Below are 20143 nucleotides of genomic sequence, written 5' to 3'. Positions count from 1 at the left end.
AAAAAGCTTGTTTAGTGGACTAACTTTGCACTTCAAAGGATGCCCGTTCACTTACGTTTTAACAGGTCTGACGCTATGGCTGTATCTAGGCTAACGGCTAACATGCTAACTATTATTTCTATGTCACTAGTGACTTGAAAGAAATTTAGGACGATAGGAGACGGGTTGAAATAAACCGAAATTTCCCTTTAAATTTGAGGTCTCATGTATTAATGCTTTTTGCATGGCGCCCTCTGCAGGTACTGGGCAGACATCGACACCCAGCTGAGGCGAGTCGGGTACGAGAAGCGGGTCAAAGTGCGCCTGCTGATCAGCTGCTGGGCAAGCACCCAGCCGGTTATGTTTCCCTTCTTGAAGTCTCTGGCCTCAGTTTATGACCCCAAGAGCAAACTGGACATTCAGGTGGTACGTACAGCTTCTGTATCTATTTATAATAAAAAAAACAAAGACCTGGTCATGGTCATGTGCCATTGAGAAAGGAGGTTGTACATATTAAAATGATGCATATTGCATAGTAAAAACAATAACCTGATGACCTTTTGTTTTCTTTATGCAGAGGCTGTTTGTGGTGCCTGCCAGCCCCAAACAGAAGGACATTCCCTTTGCCAGAGTCAACCACAACAAATACATGGTGACTGACAAGATAGCCTACATAGGTAAGGCTGTGTACACACTGCATGGTTATATAATAATATAATATATAATAACCACATCTGATTGTACACCTTAAGATGTGTCACCTGTCTAATCAGCAGCATCTTCAAGAAAAAGTGAAAAATGGGCTAAAATATAGTCTGTGTTTTTCTCACCTCAGGTACATCCAACTGGTCAGGTGACTACTTCGTAAGCACAGCCGGCTCAGCATTGGTTATCAACCAGACTGCATCACAGTCACCGGAGCAAACTGTCCAATCACAGCTGAAGGCTGTGTTTGAGAGGGACTGGGACTCTGCCTACAGCACTCCTCTTACCCAGCACTCAAATCTCAAAGACTTTTGTTAGTTTCACCAGCCAATATTAGAAATACCATCTCAGTATGGACACATATTACAGTGCTATAGTTGCACTTTTAGAATTTAAACTTTCAGGCATTTTGCACAAGCCAGCTATCACAGTGAACACGGAAACTCTTGAGCTGAAAAATCAGCCACAGACGACCCCTCAGCAGAGCAGAGTTTCCCTGTTTGCTAAGGTCCAAAGGTACTTGATCTCCAGTGAACCTGGAGTATCACAGCTTTAGTGCCAAACTCCTATTTGACCGGAGTAATGTGCCATGACATCAGTAAATGGCCCAGTTCTGTCAGTCTTAACACTTTCAAGAGTTGTGCAAGAGTGCCTCTGTTATTTTAAGGCAAGAAGTACTTTGAATCTCTTTGCTGAGTCTATCAAGGCTGGTCTGGGATTCAAACTACACATGTGGACAATAAGCCAGATCCAATTTGAGTTACCTCGCATCGTACCAGAATGTACTGTGACATATGGTCAACATTGACAAACCATGAACAGGAAGTTCAAATCTCCAACAGACTTGGAGATTCAAACTAGAATTAATCATGGTTTCCGTCATGTAGCAGAAGGGGGCATGTCTATTTCAGGATGAGGCACAATTATGTTTTCAGCTGGCTCCCATAGTCACCAGGATCTATTCATTGATCACTCTCTAGTTTTAAAGATCAGTCACAATGCATTAACTTTTTTAAACAACAGTCTCAGTGGGAGTTTTTTTAATCCCAGCTCACCTCAGGGAGTAAAGTCTTTTCTAAATTGATTGTTCTGTTTGCTGCAATAATTAACATCCAGTTGGTGTGCTGTGTTTGTACTGTAAATAAGATGCAGGCTTTTTAAATTCTACTCTCAGTCCTCAGGATTGTTTTTAAAATAAATTAATTTTGAGACAGCAGTGTATACAATAGATTGAAAGTTATCAGCAGCAGTAGTTAAGGGTGAACTAATTTAATTTCCACTGTGTGGAGTGATTGAAACTACCAGTTAATGAAGAGGTGGTTGTTATGGCAACTGTCCAAAGAGATGTGTTTACTTGTAGCAGCATGCTTATAAGAAAGCTCAGGGGCAGTTATTGTATACACATCCTTATCTTCCTCCTCTTTATAAAGAAATTACTCTCAATAAATGTATTTGAATCAACCCATTTCCAGGCTGTTAAACATTCTTTGTGTGAGTCCTGATACACACGTATTCTGTTATTTTTCAAAGTGCCTGTTCGAGGCCATGCGAAATATGAATTTTTTAAATGACACAATGGACTTCATACCACTTTTCTTTTCTTTGTTAGCTAAATGCTTCTGCATAACTTGATAAACTGCTAGATCAGAGCCCTGGACATCCTCACATGGTGGTATGATGTTAAAAAGATGGTTCAATTCACCAGATGCTCTCCTCCCTTTGAAAATAGACAAATTCTGAACATTTGGTTCTTGGAAGAAATACAATATTTGCACACCTGACCTGTGACAGTGCACTGGAGGGCAGCAGACATTCATCTGTCAAATCTCTATGTTTAAGTCATGCTATGTTTCAGATTGAACGACTTATTAAAGTCAAAAACTGTTTTTGATTAATCACAAATTCAACACATTCGCACACTTCAAAAGTACATTTTATCTCCCTGCATGATTGTCTAAGTGCTGCTTCTAATCAGTCAACACAATGTGAGAAATGTAGTTTACTAAATTCAACAAGAATACTGAGGTCATGGTCCTTAAACTTCCAAATCCCATCATGACAGATCCTTTAAAAAAGAACTGACTTTGACCCAAGGATGGTGCATGGTAACCATTCCAAGTGTCTAGTTTGGGGACCTCAGAATTACATCTCTGTTCTTTGCAGACGATGTGGTTCTGTTTGCCTCATTAGATACTGACTTACAGCACACACTAGGGCGATTCACAACAAAGAATCAAAATGGTCAGGATGAGAGTCAGTACCTACAAGTCTGAGGCCATGGTTTTTAGTCGGAAAAAAAGTGGTTCGCCCCCTCTGGCTATGAAGAGAGTTACTGCCCAAAGTGAAGGAGTTCAAATATCTTGGGGTCTTGTTCACAAGTGAGGGTAAAATGAAGCATGCGATGGACAGGCGATTTGGTGTGGTGTGAGCAGTGATGCAGGCGTTGCACTGGAATGTCATTTTGAAGAGGGCGCTGAGCCAGAAGGCAAAGCTGTCGATTTACACATCCATCTACGTTCCGACCTTCAGCTACGATCACAAGGTTTGGGTAGTGACTGAAAGAATAAGATTGCAGATACAAGTGGCCGAAATGAGTTTCCTCCATAGGGTTACTGGGGTTGGCCTTAAAGATAGGGGGAGAAGCTCAGACATCCTGAGGGAGCTCAGAGTAGAGCCCCTGCTCCTTCCTGTTTAAAGCAGCCAGTTGAGGTGGTTCAGGCATCTGGGCATCTCTCGTCAGAGGTTTTTCAAGCACATCCAACTGGTAGGAAGACCCAGGGTAGACCCAGAACATGCTGGAGAGATTATATCTCTGGCCTGAGAACACATCAGGATCTCTAATTTTGTCAAGATAAAAGTCCTCTGCAACTTCAATCTTTTTACTGGGGGAGACAAATGCAAGTTATAACTTTTGAGGGGCATCCCTCCTGAAATCTGCACCTATGACGCTGTAGTATTCAGTGTAATATCTGTGCAGAGAAACATCAGTTTGGACATGTGAAGCAGGAAGGAGTCAGGCAGCCTCTCTTCCTCTCCAGCATGAACAAAACACTGAAGTTCAGCTGCAGTTTTGAGCCAGCAGCAGCAATTAAAGAGCTCTGGTTCACCCACTGAATGGAAATCAAAATGATGATGTGACCTTTCAAGTTGTCTGTCAGTAAGAGCTTCTTCACCTGAAGTTTATCTAATGATGAGTCAAAAACTGAGGCCAACAGATAAATATAAGACCTACAGTGAAATGTAAGCAGAGAAGAGCCATCATCAGAGTTACTTAACTGAATATGCTGCCTATAACCAGTATTATTATTATGGCAATAACCGGGGCAGCTGCACTGCCCTCTGGCCGCCTGCTGTGATTGTTTCACAGTACAATAGACGTGCTGGGCCTTTCTGTCTCCATACATTCCTGTAATCCTTCATCAGCTTGCAGCAGCGCGGAGGAGGAGCGTTAACGGTGCCGGCCGGGACCGGTCAGCAGGGCGGACATGGCGACACACAGCTCTGTGTATCACTGCTAGACTGGAAACACTTTTAGTTAGCTTTTACAGTAAATTTCATTTGATAAAAGAATTTCACTTGGAGTCATGGACGAGCAGTGTTTGTTTTTATTACTTCCTGCGCGGAGATGCTGCTGGCGTTTTGGTGCGCAAAGCTGTGACTCTCTCTGTGGGTGAGGCTGCAAACTTTCCAGGCAGAGCTCCAAACCAGGGCGGCTATTTCACGCGAATGGAGGTATGAGGATACAAGACAAAACCCATTTCAAGTCCTAAACAGATTTATTGATTTGTTTTTCCTTATAAGAACATTGGTTTAAGCGACTTTGCGTCTTTGTCCAACTACATACTTACTGCTTATTGTGGATTAACGCACCAAGCCCTACTACCATATAGGGTGTGTAACTTACAGCTGACCTTGCACCCATCCAACTCGAGTAGACTATTATTAGACATACAGCATATGGCTCGGAATGAGAGACATATAGGTGCCCGGGGCGCACGTATTGCATCAAGTTAGTTGAAAATCAAGTTCCTCAGTTTACCTGTCTCAGTCTGATACAGTCGTCCTGTAGCCTGCTGCCTTAGCATAAGGAGAAAATGCAAAGTAGTTAGTCACAGCTTGTTACTGTGATAGGATCGGTCATTATTGTTCAGTTGTTGGTCATCTCTCAAACTGCTGTCTCCACAGTTTCAGCGCCTCCGCCCAGATTAGAGATCCGCTGGTGTCCTCAGTGTCCGGCTGCTCTGCTCACTCTCCCCCGGCTGTAAGGTAGCCTACATTACACCTTCATGTTGCAGCTTTAGTCTGTACACTTTGATTGTATGTTGACTTTTACATTGCTGTATAAATTTGTTTGTTCACCCTCCTCTCTGTGCTCAGATCCATACATTTATGACATGACATCTTTAAAGGGTTTAAAAGAAATTTTGAGTTTCGAAGATCAACTAACTCTGCTAAAGTCAAATTAGATTCTTAACTTTATTCTTAGTTACCTGTTATAGCCTATTCTAAAAAATATTCACTGGTTCAACATATTTGTAGTTTTAGTCATTTAGTTTCGTACAACCAACATGATTAGCTTTGAACTCAAACATCTTAAGTTGAACCAAATTAATATTTCTACAAAAGTTGTGTTGATATTTAGTAGTCAAACTATTTTATGCAAGATATCTACCTTATTTATTTTAATTCCGTCCTTCTAAAAAAATGTATTTTTTTTTTGACCAGCTATGTAAAATAAGTTGTCAACTGACTAAAATGCATTAATGAAACAGATTTTTTTATGCTGAAGAATTTATCTATTCTAAGCACTATCCACTAACCTCACAAATCTTTTTTAGAGTGTATCCTTAAAGTAGGCTACAGTAGGCCAAATCCACCATTTTGTCAGGGTTAACTGACACATCTCAATTTTTAAAAGAAAGATATCTGATTTAAGAATTCAATGTACAGTTTTTCACATATAATGAAACTTTTGGAATAATAATGATAATAATAACCATCATCATCATCATCATCATCATCATAATACCTTTATTTCTAAAGCAATTTTCAAGAAAGTTACAAAGTGCTTTACATACAATTAGAGATAGAGATAAGACAATAGACAGATAGTTAATGAAATATTACAAAAAAACAACAAAAGATCATAAACAAAAGTCAATTAAAAAGTAGGTCTAAAATAGTGAGTGTTTAAAGTGAATTAAAAGAAGACAATGCTTTTCTAAAGTCCTCTGGCAGGTCATTCCACAACTGAAAAGACTTAGTCACCTTAAGTTTTAAGGGTTGACTAAGGAATGGCCAGTAACTTTTTTAATTCTACTCTAAGATGGACCGGGAGCCAAAGAAGTGATTTTAAAATCAGTGTGATGTGTTCTCTCCTGTTGTGCCTGGGTATGAGTCTGAACATTTTAAGAATGGGAATTTGAGCCTGTAGAATAATTATTGCAATATTGCAGTTTAGCCATAAACTGATGGTAACATCTGATTATTGTATCATGTCATGTTTATGTTTTCCATTATATGCAAATTAGTTTCACTGTGCACTTTCGTCTCAATAAGTCAGAATTAATAAACCAATATACCAATCAATCACACTTTTTTTAATCTCCCATGCATTTTAAATAAGTCAGTTACAAGCCCCACAAAATCAGACCGTGCAAACTTTGATTCTGTTTAATTTATAGGTCTAAGTGACACAGAAATAAAACCAACAGAAAGACAGATGCCTCCACCATCCACCACTTGCATCATTTCCAGTGGGAGGTTATTTGGCGTGTGTCGTGTTGCAGTGGCAGATTTCTAACACTTGTGTGCAGTATTTGTGTAGGTTTAAACTAACAGTCTCTTCTGACTGTCATTCAGTGTTAAAGCTTTGCTCTTGCCCCACTTCAGTGTTGCTCAGGTGCTCAACAACAATTTGAATAGAAATTAGAGTCCACTGGAATCAGGCTCAAACTGAAATGGGACCAGTTTCTCCGTACAGGCTCTTGTGTATTACTAAATTCTGTCCTGTAATAGATCACATTTTTTACTGAATCACAGTCCGTAACCAGTGTTTGGGCAAAACTTTAGCTCAATCCAGTTGTGGTCCACTGGATCTGGCTGTTTATGGGTGTGTCTAAATGAGAGAATAAAACACACCCAGTCTCTGCTGACTGCAGACCAGACTGAGACGTGCTGTTTGATGAATATGCGCCTGACCCAGAGCGAGCTGTGATGTTGTTACCCAAATATACAGAATCTATGATAAGACTGTGGTACATCCCTTATATGTCACACTCTCTCTTCATTCTTCTGTCTCCAACTCTCATAACTTCTCATAACCCAGTTTTCAGCATTTTTTAGTGTGAGGAACGGCCAAAACTAACAAGGATAGTTGGTTGCCAAGTGCTGTCCCTCACAAACATATAGCTAAATGAGGACACACACACACACACACACACACACACACGTCCTCTGAGGTATCTCCAACATGTCACTTCCCAGTATGTTAACTATTCAGTGTCACCAGGGGCGGCAGAACGCAGCAGAGCCCAACCCTGGAGGTTATTTCTGTCTTGTAGTTAACCATGCAGCCCCCACCTGTCCACTGACCCATGTGTGTGTGTGTGTGTGTGTGTGTGTGTGTGTGTGTGGTGGGAGGGGCAGGTTGTGGGTTTATACCCAAGCCTCACTGAACCTGGCAGCATTTGATTTGGATCCTTTTCCAAAAACAAAAATAATAATAATTAGTAGTTTTCAGAAGCAGACTTTAGCGTGATTTAGATGACACTTGCAGGGCAAATATTAAATGTTTGTTTTGCCAGCAATCAGAAATGGCCAAAAATATGTTGAAATGGGTGTGGCCTGTAACCAGAGATTTGTTCTGAATTAGGAGTCAAGGAAAAAATAAGAGATATGATTCATTTACTCCATGAGCAACAAAATGAAGTGGTCAAAAAATGGCCACATGGTGGCGCTGTTGGATCCCCTTTCAAAGTGACTTGTTTTTTTTGGGCCACTGTCAAACTTTCCACAAAGTTGCTATTTAGTAGGTTTTTAGAAATCATTCTATCTAATAGTAATAAATAATTAGACTAAGACTATTAGCTAATAATAAAGTGAGACAATAACTGTGCAAAACATAATGATACAGTTTTAACAGTGATTCTTGAAGCACTATCATGGAAACCATAAACACTTACCATGTGGACCATACTGAATGCACCCTCTCTGCTTCACCCGATTATGTAACTTGATAACACACCTCGAGCAAAACCATGAACACTGGTCTCTTGTCAGTTGTCTCTTCACTGTGACACATGTAAAAACACTTTAAGATAATGAGTTCACTTACAAATCAGAGCTCGAGCCAATAGGCCACAGGTAAACATCTGGACAACAATGGAAGCCAATTTTGGACAGAGAGAGATGTGGATGATACAGCCTCAAAAAAGGGGAGATTTAGCAAAGCGAATATTTTAGTTTTCTTGTGCTCCACTTTTTTTGAGCAGTGTTGGAACATTTTGAAAAAAAAGTTTTGCTAAATAACCCCCATAGTTTCAAAGATAGTGCTTCAGCAATTAGATAAAAACTGCAAGGAATACTGATAGTTATTTCTTTCTTTCTATAGAAAGAATAAGAAAAACAAACATACATGTATTGATGTGATATTAGTGCTCACTGTTCAACAAAACCAAAAGAATACTTCTTTTCTGTTGCCGAGACACTGAAGTAACATTTAGTTTATTCATATCTGCACTTATCACTGCAGCATCAAGCTGCACCACGCAGCTAATGCTGTAATGGAAAGAGTCTCTGCTGCCAGGGGACGACTTCAGTGTGTGCGTGTGTGTGTGTGTGTGTATGTGCTCGTGTGTCGCCCTGCGGACCACCCAGTAAAATTTACCAGGTTACTAAGCAGTGTTGTAACAGATCATATCTTTTGTGTTTGTGTTACTCTTCTTGCAGATGTTTCAGCTCCACAACGCAGGAAGGACCAAAGTACCTACAGCAGGTACTGTGTGTGTGTGTGTGTGTGTGTGTGTGTGTGTGTGTGTGTGTGTGTGTGTGCGTGCGAGACAGAAGAAAAGTAGAACTTGCAGTAAAGAAACATTCATACACTAAGTATTCAGTGGCAGTGTTTTGATGGGATGTTGCTCTTGCCCGGATCAAAATGTTTTCTGCTTGTGTAATCAAGTGAATCTGTGAAGACATGAAGTTGATTTCCACAGTGATGAAAAAAAAGATAGAGGGAGGAAAACATGATGAAATAGTTTCAAAAACAAAGTAAGTGGAAATGCAATCAGTGAACAAGCAACAAAACAAGCAGCTTATTGAAATATCACACTTCAACGCAAAGCAAACAAACAATCAGGATGAAGGAACTCAGAAAGTGTTTGATAATAACAAAAGAGGTAAGGTGCAAAATAACAGAGCATTAAATAAATGAAAACATAATGAAGCAGGGGAATTTACAGGGAAGGCTTCAAACAGTAATTTTGCTGCCTTTGTCTATAAGATTGTTTCTTTTGTGGTCTTCTTGAAAGAAAGAAAATCTGACTTTCAATAATAGAATGACTCAGTCTTTCCTTAGAAAATTGAACAAGAGGTGAATGTGGTAATGAACAAGATGGTGTTGGGATGTAGCTGTGTGTCAGTGTGTTGAGGGGGTGAAAACATTTGCACTTTAATTACCATAGTGTCCTCCCAGTGGACAGATGTGGTGACGAGGGTGCAGACAGTAAATGGTGGAGTCCCGTTCATTAACATTGCTGGTTCCAATCATACCTACCTGATGTCTGCGGGGCTCCACTACATTGCCAGAACTGGTTGAATGTTACATTACAATGGATGGATGATGTGTGACTTTGCTACAACTACCTAATAAGGCAAACTTTAGTCATATCGTTTTAGGTTTTATATTGTGTAGCTGTAGTAATGAGAAAACAGTTTGGTTTGACAGGTTATGTAAATGTCTTAATGGCTCATTGATGAATCCAGGACACTTTATTTATAGCTTATTATTATCACGACAGGGTGATTAAAAAGTGAGCAAGTCCTTTATTAAAGACCACAAATTTCTCACCTTAAGTCATCAGACCTGGAGTTATAAATAGCTTTAATCATTAAAAAGGGTTTTTTCATAACAATCCATCAGTTGACAATAATAAAAAAAAGTGTTTTTAACAAGTCATAGAAATGTAAGTAATGCTACTACTAATATTCAAAGTAATTATACGATTAATTTAAATAAAGTTGTCCCATGAAGGGAGAGGTGTTACATATATATGGAATATTAATCTGCAGGTGTTTATGTTTGATGTTAGTGTTGGACTTTGGTATGAATGCCCTGCAGCCTTTGCATAAAAAAAAAGACAGTGTAAGTGAACACTTCACCCACAAAATGTCCATTTGTAAATCAGTTAGACATGCTTTGTTACCTTGAATTTATGGAGAGAACTTTGTTTTTCTCACATACCTCCACGGAAAATGGCAAACATATTGATTTATTGACTGGTTCCTTGGTTAAAAACTGGTTCCATTGGTTTAACAACAGCAAAACTATCTCAAAACATCTGTTCTCAAACTCTCACACAAATTATGCAGTATAATCCAAGTCTCATTAATCTAGTCATATGCTCAGTACTTCCCAAATACATACATTTTTACTAAAAAACCTTTAGTAATGGAGTTTGGCTTTGAAGAGAGCATAGATAAGCTTCAGTACAGTTTTAGATAGTAACGTTTTTGCAACAAAAAAAAATGTGTTTGGGAAGTACTGAGCATATGACTGAGACATGAGACTTTGAATATACTGCGCAACTTTTGTTGTTATTTAACAGCAACAAATCAATATGTTCGCCATTTTCCACAGAGGCATGCAAGAAAAGTTGTCTTCATAAATTCAAGGTAACATGACACGATTTAATGATAAACAAATGGTCACATTGTGGGTGAAGTATTTCTTTAATGCCAAAGAGCATACAGTTTACAGTTAAGTCTTTAAAGCATTTAACACTTTTTTAGAATGAATAAAGCCTTTAGGAACTTAACGTTTACAGTCTGCCTTCTTGGAAAGGTGATTGTCATGGTTCTAGGGTTTTGTTGTAGTTTGTTTCCTGTTCTGTTTTGCAGGTCACACTCCTCATGTGTCATGTCTTGTTTTACTTCCTACCTTTGTCTGTTTCCTGCCTTTTTTTACATTCTGTATCAGTCTCATTAGTCCCTCAGAGTTTTCCCTGCTCACCTGTCTTTTATTGTTTGCTCCACCCCAGAGTCACCTACCACCAATCTTTGTGTTTCCCTCCTTTTGCCAGTGCCCGTCTACTCCAGCTGTGTCTTGGTCTTGTGATTCGTTCTCTGTTTATACATACCTGTGTGTTTCCCTTTGTTCCTTGTCAGTTTGTGGTCTCTGTATCTCAGTGTTTGCAGCTCTTGTTTTATTCCTCACATTTTCCAGCCAGCCAGTTCTGTTTTCCTTGTTCTGTTGTAACCTGAGTTTAGTAAATTAATAATAATAATAATAATAATAAATTAATACTTAATTTCTTCAAGTTTCTGTTGCCTTGTTGTTGCTACTGCACTTATATTCACCTGCCTGCAAAACCTTGACAGTGACACATGTTTTGAAAGTTGAAGTCATTCTCACATCTGAGGTAAATGTAATCCTGCAACAGTTTAAGGTACAAACCTGTATCAGTCTGGGTGATTTAAACAAAACTTGCATGTTATTTGTAAATGTCATGAACTGATCTGGCACAAACAGTGACAGAAGTGAATAAACTGCAGTCTGAAAGAGGAATAAGAGAGTAGACAGGAAGTTTTTGGTTAAGATACTCTAATTATGTATGTCCTGTGATTTTAGGACTTGTTTCTCATTATGATGAATGTGAAGATAAATGTTGACTGTATGTGTGAGGTAGAAAGACTGGCTGCCTGTCCAGGTTTGACCCTAAAATAACTCTGTAAACTGTCACCATGATACTGTTTGTTTTAGTATTGATATTAACTGAAGGGCTCTCCATCTTCTTCCCACAGGCATGATCAGCACCAGACGAACACCACAGCAGCCAGAGATGAACTAACTGCACATTAAACTGGATTCACTGCAATGTTTAGTGGAAGATTTTGTAGATACAGTATCAAGATAGAGCAGGCTCCTTCAAGTTTATATTGTGGGTTTCCATTATGATCTTTAAACTTTTGATAATTTAGCACTTTTTAAAGACAAAATTATCACAAGCAATTGAATTATCAAAGAAATGAATTAATTGCTTGAGTCCTTTTGTAATTTTGTATCATTTTCTGTATAATTTAGCTATATGGCACGTTGGCTCAACACTATTTGGACAACTGTTTTAGAAATAGTGGACGCACAATGTTACAAAACAATCCAAGTATAAGCTGTAACTGTCTTGATGTCTCATGTTGTTTTCCTCCTGAGCTGTTCAGGTTCTACAGCAGGACTTAAAACCTGACTTCACCAATGAAGGAAATAAAACCTACTGTTTCTAAGTGTTCATCCCTTCATGACTCTGAATATTATCACCCAGTTTAGATCATTTCTCAATTCTTACATGTGACTAGATCAATTTGATTGGCCAGTAATGGCTCTAAAGGGCTGACGCCAACCTGTTCACTCCAGTGTGACTCATATTAGGTCTTTAATTCCTGCAAGATAATTTTCTGAAGCACCAAAAAGAATTGCCAAAACTTGTTTTCCAAGATGGCCTCTCTAAGAACGCCTCTTCATAAAACCTGCCACAAATCCCACATGGTGATGATGGCAAAATCACAGTGTAAAAATATTCTTTTTGCTTAAGTAAAAGACATATTAACAGTGAAGTATTTAAGTGTTAAAATGAAATTGGAGATGATTATTTAGTTCCAGAAAACCTTGTGTGATGAAGAAAAGGTAAGAAAGAAACAAATTTAAAAAAGTGGTACAGATAGAAGGAGGGAGCAAAAGAGAGAAGGAAGAAGCAAAAAAGGAAGTAGCAAGACCAAAGGCCTCTGCACACCCAGTCCATATTTTTCATATGCGCATGTTTCTTTCATCATCCGATAAATTTGCAGTACAAGACAAAATGTAAAGACACATTTCCTCCCTTGCATCTCTCCAACAGAGGTACTGTACCTCTTGTGACTATTGTCACTTCACCGTGGCTAACTGAAGGGGCTGAGCTATCCTCCCTTTCTGTCTCCATGCTGTCTCTCTCTCTGTCTGCATGTGGTCCTCATCCTCTATTACATCCTCTTCTTTGTCAGCTAAGTTGTGAAATTATTCTGTGCACCCTGTTTCTCCCTCTTGTTGCAGATGTATGTTTTTTGCAGGCTATGCCATATTTTCTTCACTGCTTCAGATGCAAAAAAAACCAGCAGAAAATCGAACCTGTTCTGTTAACCATGTTCGCCATCTTAGTCTAGCATGTTAGCATGCTAACATTTGCAAATTGGCAGTAAACATAAAGAACAGCTGAGGCTGAAGGGAATGTCATCAGTAGTTCAGTAGGTATTTAGTCATCAACCAAAGTATTGGACAAATTGAAATTTTGACCTGATGATGGTGCTAGAGTCAAGGGGTGACCTAAGCTAATTTATCCTGTGGGGGACATGAATGTGTGTGCCAGATTTCACAGAACTCCATTCAATAGTTGTTGACATTTCAATCACAACCACAAATGTGAACCACCTGCTAGTGCTGAAGGAAAAGTAAGATGATCACCAAACTCAGAGGGATTCATCCTCTAGGGACCATGAATTTAAAAAAAATCATGGCAATCCATAGCTATTGAGATATTTGAGTTTGGATCAGTTGTGAAAACACAGACAGACCAACATTTACATCCCTAGAGCCATGCATGGCTGTAGAGGAAAGGCACCCAGAGATGTGTCCAAACAACAACAAACAGTCGGTGTCTTTCTTAAATGTGCTCTGGTTTGTTTGCTCCCCCTCTGGTGGCCTTTCTGACAGCAGCAGTTGTGTCTTCAGAGAAATGACAATTCATGGCTCGAAACAAATTATACATCTGTCTGAACGGTGGGAAAGTAAGAGTGCTGTCGACTACATTTTTAAGCTTGAACGTCTGAGCTGTGAGTGGGCATCAGGAGAAGAAAACCTGTGTGATCCTTCTGAGTCACTTTCTGTTAAACCCACAGGATTCTCAGGGCTTTAGCTGTGTGTGAAGTGAGTGTATGTATCTGCGTGGGTGTGTGTGTGAGCATGTGTGTGTGTGTGTGTGTGTGTGTGTTTGAGAGAGCACGCACACTGACTCTATCCTCGATGACTCAGCTCTCAACTACTCTGCACTTTGTAGGGATTAACTGAAGCATGTGGCAGACAAACACAGCTTCTAATGAGTACAGAAACTACATTTATCACCCTGAGACCTTGGGAAGCATCACACCTTCTCTCTGTTAGACTCTGTGGGGTAGAAATCACAAATTTGTTAGATTAGATAAACGTTCAAAAGTAATTCTCACTCTTTAAAAATAATTAAGGGCACAAGATTAATTCAGATTTTGGTGCTTTAAAAGCGAAGGGAAGGCATTTGAATAATTTAGAAAATGAATGTTGTTACAAACTTTTGGAGATATTGAATGATTTTCTTTGACAACAGGTTGGCAGCACTGAATATGGCAGTGTGTCTGTCAGTCCAACTCTGGTCTTGTGAAATATCTCAACAACTATTGGATTGTGGGTGGGATCAAATTTGGTCTCCCGCAGATGAATCCAAACAAAATTTGAGACAATCCTCCAAAGAAAAATGAGAGCATCTGTCGTTTAGGGAAATGCTCCAAAATGTCATCTGTTCAGATTTAAGTGACAAAGCCCTCTAGCAGCCGTAGGAATTATGACTCTCGTCCACTGGGAGCAAAGAAAGAAGAAGCGTAACATTATTATAGAGCACCAAAGTCCACAGAGGGAGGAGGTCAGAGCGGATGGTTTGTTTTTGAAACAGTGATTTGAAACAGTTCAAAAGACAATGTCAAAAGATGGTATTCTGTCAGTAGTGGCAGAAAATATTCAGGTGTTGGACAAGCGATGAATTTAGGCATTTAATTAGGAGGACTTTTTACATGTGCAACAGTTTAGTTCATGACAGCATATCAATTTATGTCCAATGCTGATTCTCAGAGCCATGAAGGAGGTAATGTGCCTTCTATGTCCCCAGCTGACATTAAAAAAAAGCAAAAGTCCATGTAGGATGGTGGATGGGTCAAATGAAGTCAGACCTTCACCCAGGACACCACTGTTTGTGTACGGGTGGCACCAAAAGTCAGTGCTGTTTTACATTGTGTAATTGACATTCATCTGTCACATACTGACGTCAGCCACGTATTCACATTACGTACTTACTTTAACCCAAATGTTTTTTCTAAACCTAACCAAGTAGTTTTGTAGCCTAAACTTAACTGTGACCATTTGACAACTTTAAACACTTGTTGTAATGAGTTTCACCCAGGAGACAGCTGTGCGTCACATGCAGATGTTAAAGGGTGCATCTCATACAGACACCAAAGAGTGCCGTCAGTGTCTGTACCACAGACCGAAGGAACAAGAAAGTGTCAGTGTTTGATGATCTGGGATGAGAATGCATTGGGCCACCAAATGTCTCCAACTCCTTCGTCCACCTGATCATCTGTTTCCACTTTCCCTCATCAGCCTGACAATATAAATGGCCCATTTCCACTTGTTCCAAAGCCTAGTTTCTTCTTTGCTTTGGTTGAGGGAAAGAACGCGTCATGGTCATAACTTAAAAAACATTAATTGTAGATCAACTGAACCCTAACTTTAGTTTCTTGCATAATAGTTGGATGCACCTAATGTCCATCGCAATCTCCACACCCTTTGCCTAACTGGACTTAAAATGTGTTTTGCACAGTTGTCCAAATGAATGAACAAGCAGCTCAAGGTTCAGTAGCCTGATAAACTTCACCTGTAAAATATACAAACAGCTTGGTCTTTGCGTGAAATGCAACTGTGCAACACATTTAATGTAGAAATGAATCTGATCATACAGGTAACAAATGACTCCCTGGTTCTTGAACCCTTGAGCTCATGATGTAGCATCAACATGACATACCCTTTAACAGGATGAGCCAGGCTGTGTGACCAAGCTGCAGCTGGAGAGAAGAGGGTTCCGGCTGAGGACTATTCTTCCTCTGATTAGACAGAGGCAGAGGGAAGGACTGTGACATAAGCAGGAGACAGGGCAGAGGATGGAGACAGAATTAATGACTTGGCCTAGAAACAGTATTGGACTAACAGGCTCCAAAAATGGGCAGCCGTCACAGACAAACCCACAGCTTCATGTGCCTCGCAAGAGCAACATCATCACCATCAGCCTCACAGGTCAAATTATCGCTTCTATTGTGGTGAGAGATGGTCGCCATGGAAGCACACAAAGGTCCTGTCACTTTTCACCATAAAAAAACAGCAAACATGACATTAACATTTTCGTTTGTTGGCTTTACAAAGGCCTCAGTGGGTGGCCTGCACTCCACTCAGTGTGGTACAAATGATTTCCCAAGTTCCAACCTTTAATGTCTTTTGACATGTTAAAAAAATGTGTGAAATAAATCAGAATAGAATAAAATTACTATGAATTTGCAGCAACTTGCTTGTTGTTGGTTTTTTTTGTTGTTTTTTTTAGACTTGTTTTGTTCCTGGGCAGCACGGTGGTGTTGCCTCACAGTTTCTGGTTCAAACCCAGAAGGAAGCCCTTCTGTGTGGAGTTTGCAAGTTCTCCCCGTGTCAGCGTGGGTTTTCTCCGGGTACTCCGGCTTCCTCCCACAGTCCAAAGACATGCAGGTTAATTGGTGACTCTAAATTGTCCGTAGGTGTGAATGTAAGCGTGAATGGTTGTCTGTCTCTATGTGTCAGCCCTGTGATAGTCTGGCGACCTGTCCAGGGTGTAACCCGCCTCTCGCCCAGGCTCCAGCCGCCCCGTGACCCTCAAGAGGATAAGCGGTTACGAAAATGGATGGATGGATTTTTTTTTTCTTCCTATGAATGACCTCTACGAACAAAGATATAGCATCTGGACCTCTCTGAAAAACTTGCAGCTGATTGGCTGGTGGGGCCGCCCACCTCACCCATTAGTTGGCTTATTTCCCAAAGCCAACTAAAGCATGGTATGTTTTAAACTCTATTTAGGAAAAGTCATTAAAAACAACACAAGCCAGCTGGATGCCTTTATGTAAAATAAGATAATAAGAAGAAAAATGAATTGTTTCAACAGCATTTCCAGTATTTGAAGAGTAGATTGTGTCAGTGTTTTAAAGTGTTAGTGTTACACTGGCTGCAGGATAACACTGTTTATATTCTATATTTTTCTTTTTGTCATAAAATCCCATGAAAACACCAAAAGGTACAATATTATCTATTATCTGTGTCTCCAAAGCCTGATACATCTTATTACTCTTTGCAGTAGAGCTCCATTACAATCCAGAACTTTATTTTGACTCAGTGCCACACTGTCCTGCTGCCAGTGCTGGAGCACTGGAAAAAATATTCCCAAACAAATGCACCACTGACTATCAACTCACTGCTCTGCAGAGGAGCACATTAGATTCATACTCTTCACACAGTTAAGCCCTTTTGGTCTTAAAGATGAACTGAATTTGTCATGTTTCTTTTCATTTGTTTTGTAACGTGATGAATGCTGTACTTGTACCTTTTGTATTTTATCTTTGTAACTTTAAGAGACATCTGTTTATTTGTTCCTGATGTGACTGTGGTGCACAGGGTATGGCATTTTGACACTGACTATAACAACTCCCACCTTTGGATTGATTAACCAGTGGACTGGAAATTCTGTTCAACCAATTATCCAATGAGAATTGCTCACCTGTTCTACATTGACTGTATGTGTTTGCCTTTTGTCTTCCTCCATTTTTGACTCCGATGAAGGCACAGTAGTGTTGAAATGTTGCTGTCCTTGAGCTGAGAGCTACCTGATGGTTGTCTGCTGCTGAGAGATGGAACCCCAATTCCATTGGCACTATTTACTCCTGTTTGTTTGTTTTTTTGTGCTCTACAGCAGGGACCTACGGACTTAAGGCTGAGAGCCACAGACAGTGAAGGGAAGCTATATGTAGTATTGAGGGACAGAGTAACTGTTGTTTTTTCCCTTTTCATGAGAGTTGAAAAAAATATTTGTTAAATTAGTTTTCTGATCTTTTCTGTGATGAACTGCCATAGACAGAGGTTGTGTTGCCCCAATCGAGGTGTGTTGGCTGTGGTTGTGTCTGACTGGTATCCAGTGTCCAGCCCCTCTAAGCCCAGTAACAAGGCCCTGCTGGGCCACAGCTAAAGCCTCCAGCACCACAAACAATGGAGCAGGGCTTTACAGAGGGCTGGAGCAAACTGCTGACTGTCCACTAGTGCTAATACACCCCTATTCTGTCCTGTCTCGCTGCTGTCGCCTCTCCCTCATACACACTCACACATACATACCCAGTGTCTATCTCTCACTCTATGGTGGTTTGCAGAAGAAAAAGAAAGTTCAGTGGTCCATATGTTGATATACACACACTGATGAGACAGTTCCTCTCTTCTTCTGTCTTTCTGTCTCTCTCTCTGTTGACAACCCCTCCTCCCTGTGCTCTCCATCCCTCCATCCATCCATCCATCCATCCATCCATCCCTCTCTCTCCCAATCCTGGGACCCCTCCACCCTTTCTCTCTCTCTCTTGCTTTCTTTCTGTTTGTGATTCACACTGACAGTGTAGCTTGGTCTCCTGTGGGCCCAAACAGTCAAATCGATCCCTGGATCGCCTCCGACACCCACCTGCCTCCCCCAGCTCTGCTGCCCAGCTCTCCCAGCCCCACAGCCCGTGCGTGGGCTGCTCCATCGCTGTGTTTCCTCCATCGGCTTTCTGCTGTGGACCATGTGTGAGTGTCTGCGTGGAATATTCAGAGTCACCTGGACGCCTTCCTCCAATGCAGGTCAGGATGAATAACTGCCTTACTCTCATGTATGGAGCAACACAATCTCCATGGAAGTACCACAACATTTTTGTAAAACAACAATAGCACATTTTTAGTGGATACAAAAAAAACAGTCATATAATGATTAAATGATTATATATATGACAAAAACATTTCCATTTTCTCATACTTTTCACATAGAAAGATTATCTACTGTGGTGGTTGAGTTTTGAGAGCTACGAAATTTAAGCAAAACTTTGGTTAGATTTATGTAGTTTAAACTGTTCGTCAATCTGATCATGTATGGATTAGTGTGGGATCATCCACCATCATCCACCTTGATCACAACACCTTCTCTTTTCACTATTTCAGCCTCGAACTCCTGTTGTGTTGTTTTTGTTGTTGTTTTTGTTTCTGATCGTGGCTCATTCATCTGATTTGTTTGTGTGGTGGGAAAATACTATTTCCCATATGTTTATTTATTTCAGAATATGCTCACTGCTAAAAGTTTGACTGGATTTGTTTGGAAGAGTAGCTTTCACATACAAGGTCTTTAGCTGATAATACCTGGAGTGGCCTAACAATGAGCAAGCAGGTGGAAACTCAAGGACATGAGGAGAGATGTGTCACATGTTGCTTTACTCTTGGTACAAGCCATACCTACTGCATTGAGTGGCTGCTCTTATGATACCATTGCTTTGTGGTTTGATGATCAGTTACTGAAGCTTAATCTCTTATGAGACATTATAAACACAGAACAATTTTAGCCTTGTCTGATGTTGATCTGGTAATGCCCACCTCGTACAACTTTCCCTTTTTTTTTTTTTTTTTTTTTTTTGTTGGGGTGGACCAGATGGACATTTGATCATTTTTTTGTCCGCGTATATGTTCAGTGAAATCAAAGTCTGATGAGAGGTTTGGTGTCATCTTGACTACTGGCAGCTACGCTAGGTAGCTACAGTCACTTGCAAATGTGTCCTGCTCAGCTCAGTCGCCAGAAGAAAATATTGACTTTGTACATTTCTGCAAACCACGAATACGTTGCATTTGCACATTTCATTCATATTATATCAATGTTTCTAAAGTAACATAGTAGGCTATATGAGCTGACTTAGTCATTGGGAGTTGGAGGGGATGTTGGGCCATATAACACCTATGCAAAATGCCTGCCAGGCTGCAGAGAATTGTTTCAGACCAACAAACAACAAAACTGGAAGTGATTTAGAAAATCATTGCTGTTTTTCCAGAGGTTTTTTTGGGCACCATACTAAGTGTTTTGTAGTGACTTGTTGCTGTGTTTCCAATAGCTTTGTAGGTGCAAAAACAGGTTGTTTTTTACCAAGACATTGGGCCTCATGTAGTCTCGCTCACCAGACCTTTCTCAAGAAAAGATAGGTCTGGCTGGGCCAACTGTCACTTTAAGATTGGAGAAAAAGCAGCCCCGGCTGCTTGTATTTCTTTCAACCAATCACAATCGTTCTGGGCGGTGCTGCAGCAACGGTGTGCTTGCAAAAATATTGCCAGGGGGAAACAGGTTTTGGT

General features: G+C 40.2%; 3 protein-coding genes and 1 long non-coding RNA gene across 7 annotated transcripts in view; 3 read left to right on the top strand and 1 right to left on the bottom strand.

Annotated features, from left to right (window-relative positions):
* The window catches only part of pld3 (phospholipase D family, member 3), an 11189-nt gene extending 9044 nt beyond the window's left edge, over positions 1–2145 (top strand). For all 3 annotated transcript variants that reach the window (XM_050073392.1, XM_050073400.1, XM_050073407.1), the window contains exons 10-12: positions 240–405; positions 557–656; positions 815–2145. In XM_050073392.1, the coding sequence (XP_049929349.1) occupies positions 240–405; positions 557–656; positions 815–1002 (454 nt within the window). In that variant the 3' untranslated portion in view covers positions 1003–2145. The remainder of the gene's footprint in view (positions 1–239; positions 406–556; positions 657–814) is intronic.
* Positions 1–20143, bottom strand: part of myo7aa (myosin VIIAa) — a 204974-nt gene that overhangs the window by 110884 nt on the left and 73947 nt on the right. The window lies entirely within an intron of this gene.
* Positions 4107–12183, top strand: LOC126408065 (uncharacterized). Its single transcript, XR_007571837.1, has 4 exons — positions 4107–4416; positions 4870–4950; positions 8635–8680; positions 11704–12183. It is a non-coding gene; the product is annotated as an uncharacterized LOC126408065 (long non-coding RNA).
* prx (periaxin) overlaps positions 18399–20143 on the top strand; it is a 45640-nt gene continuing 43895 nt past the window's right edge. Inside the window, exon 1 of the mRNA XM_050061384.1 lies at positions 18399–18619. Coding sequence (XP_049917341.1) covers positions 18562–18619 — 58 coding nt within the window. The 5' untranslated portion in view covers positions 18399–18561. The remainder of the gene's footprint in view (positions 18620–20143) is intronic.

Source organism: Epinephelus moara, chromosome 2 (assembly GCF_006386435.1).
Source record: "Epinephelus moara isolate mb chromosome 2, YSFRI_EMoa_1.0, whole genome shotgun sequence".
Taxonomy (NCBI): domain Eukaryota; kingdom Metazoa; phylum Chordata; class Actinopteri; order Perciformes; family Serranidae; genus Epinephelus; species Epinephelus moara.
The sequence above is the reverse complement of the archived record's forward strand: the minus strand, read 5'-3'. Positions and strand labels throughout refer to the sequence as shown.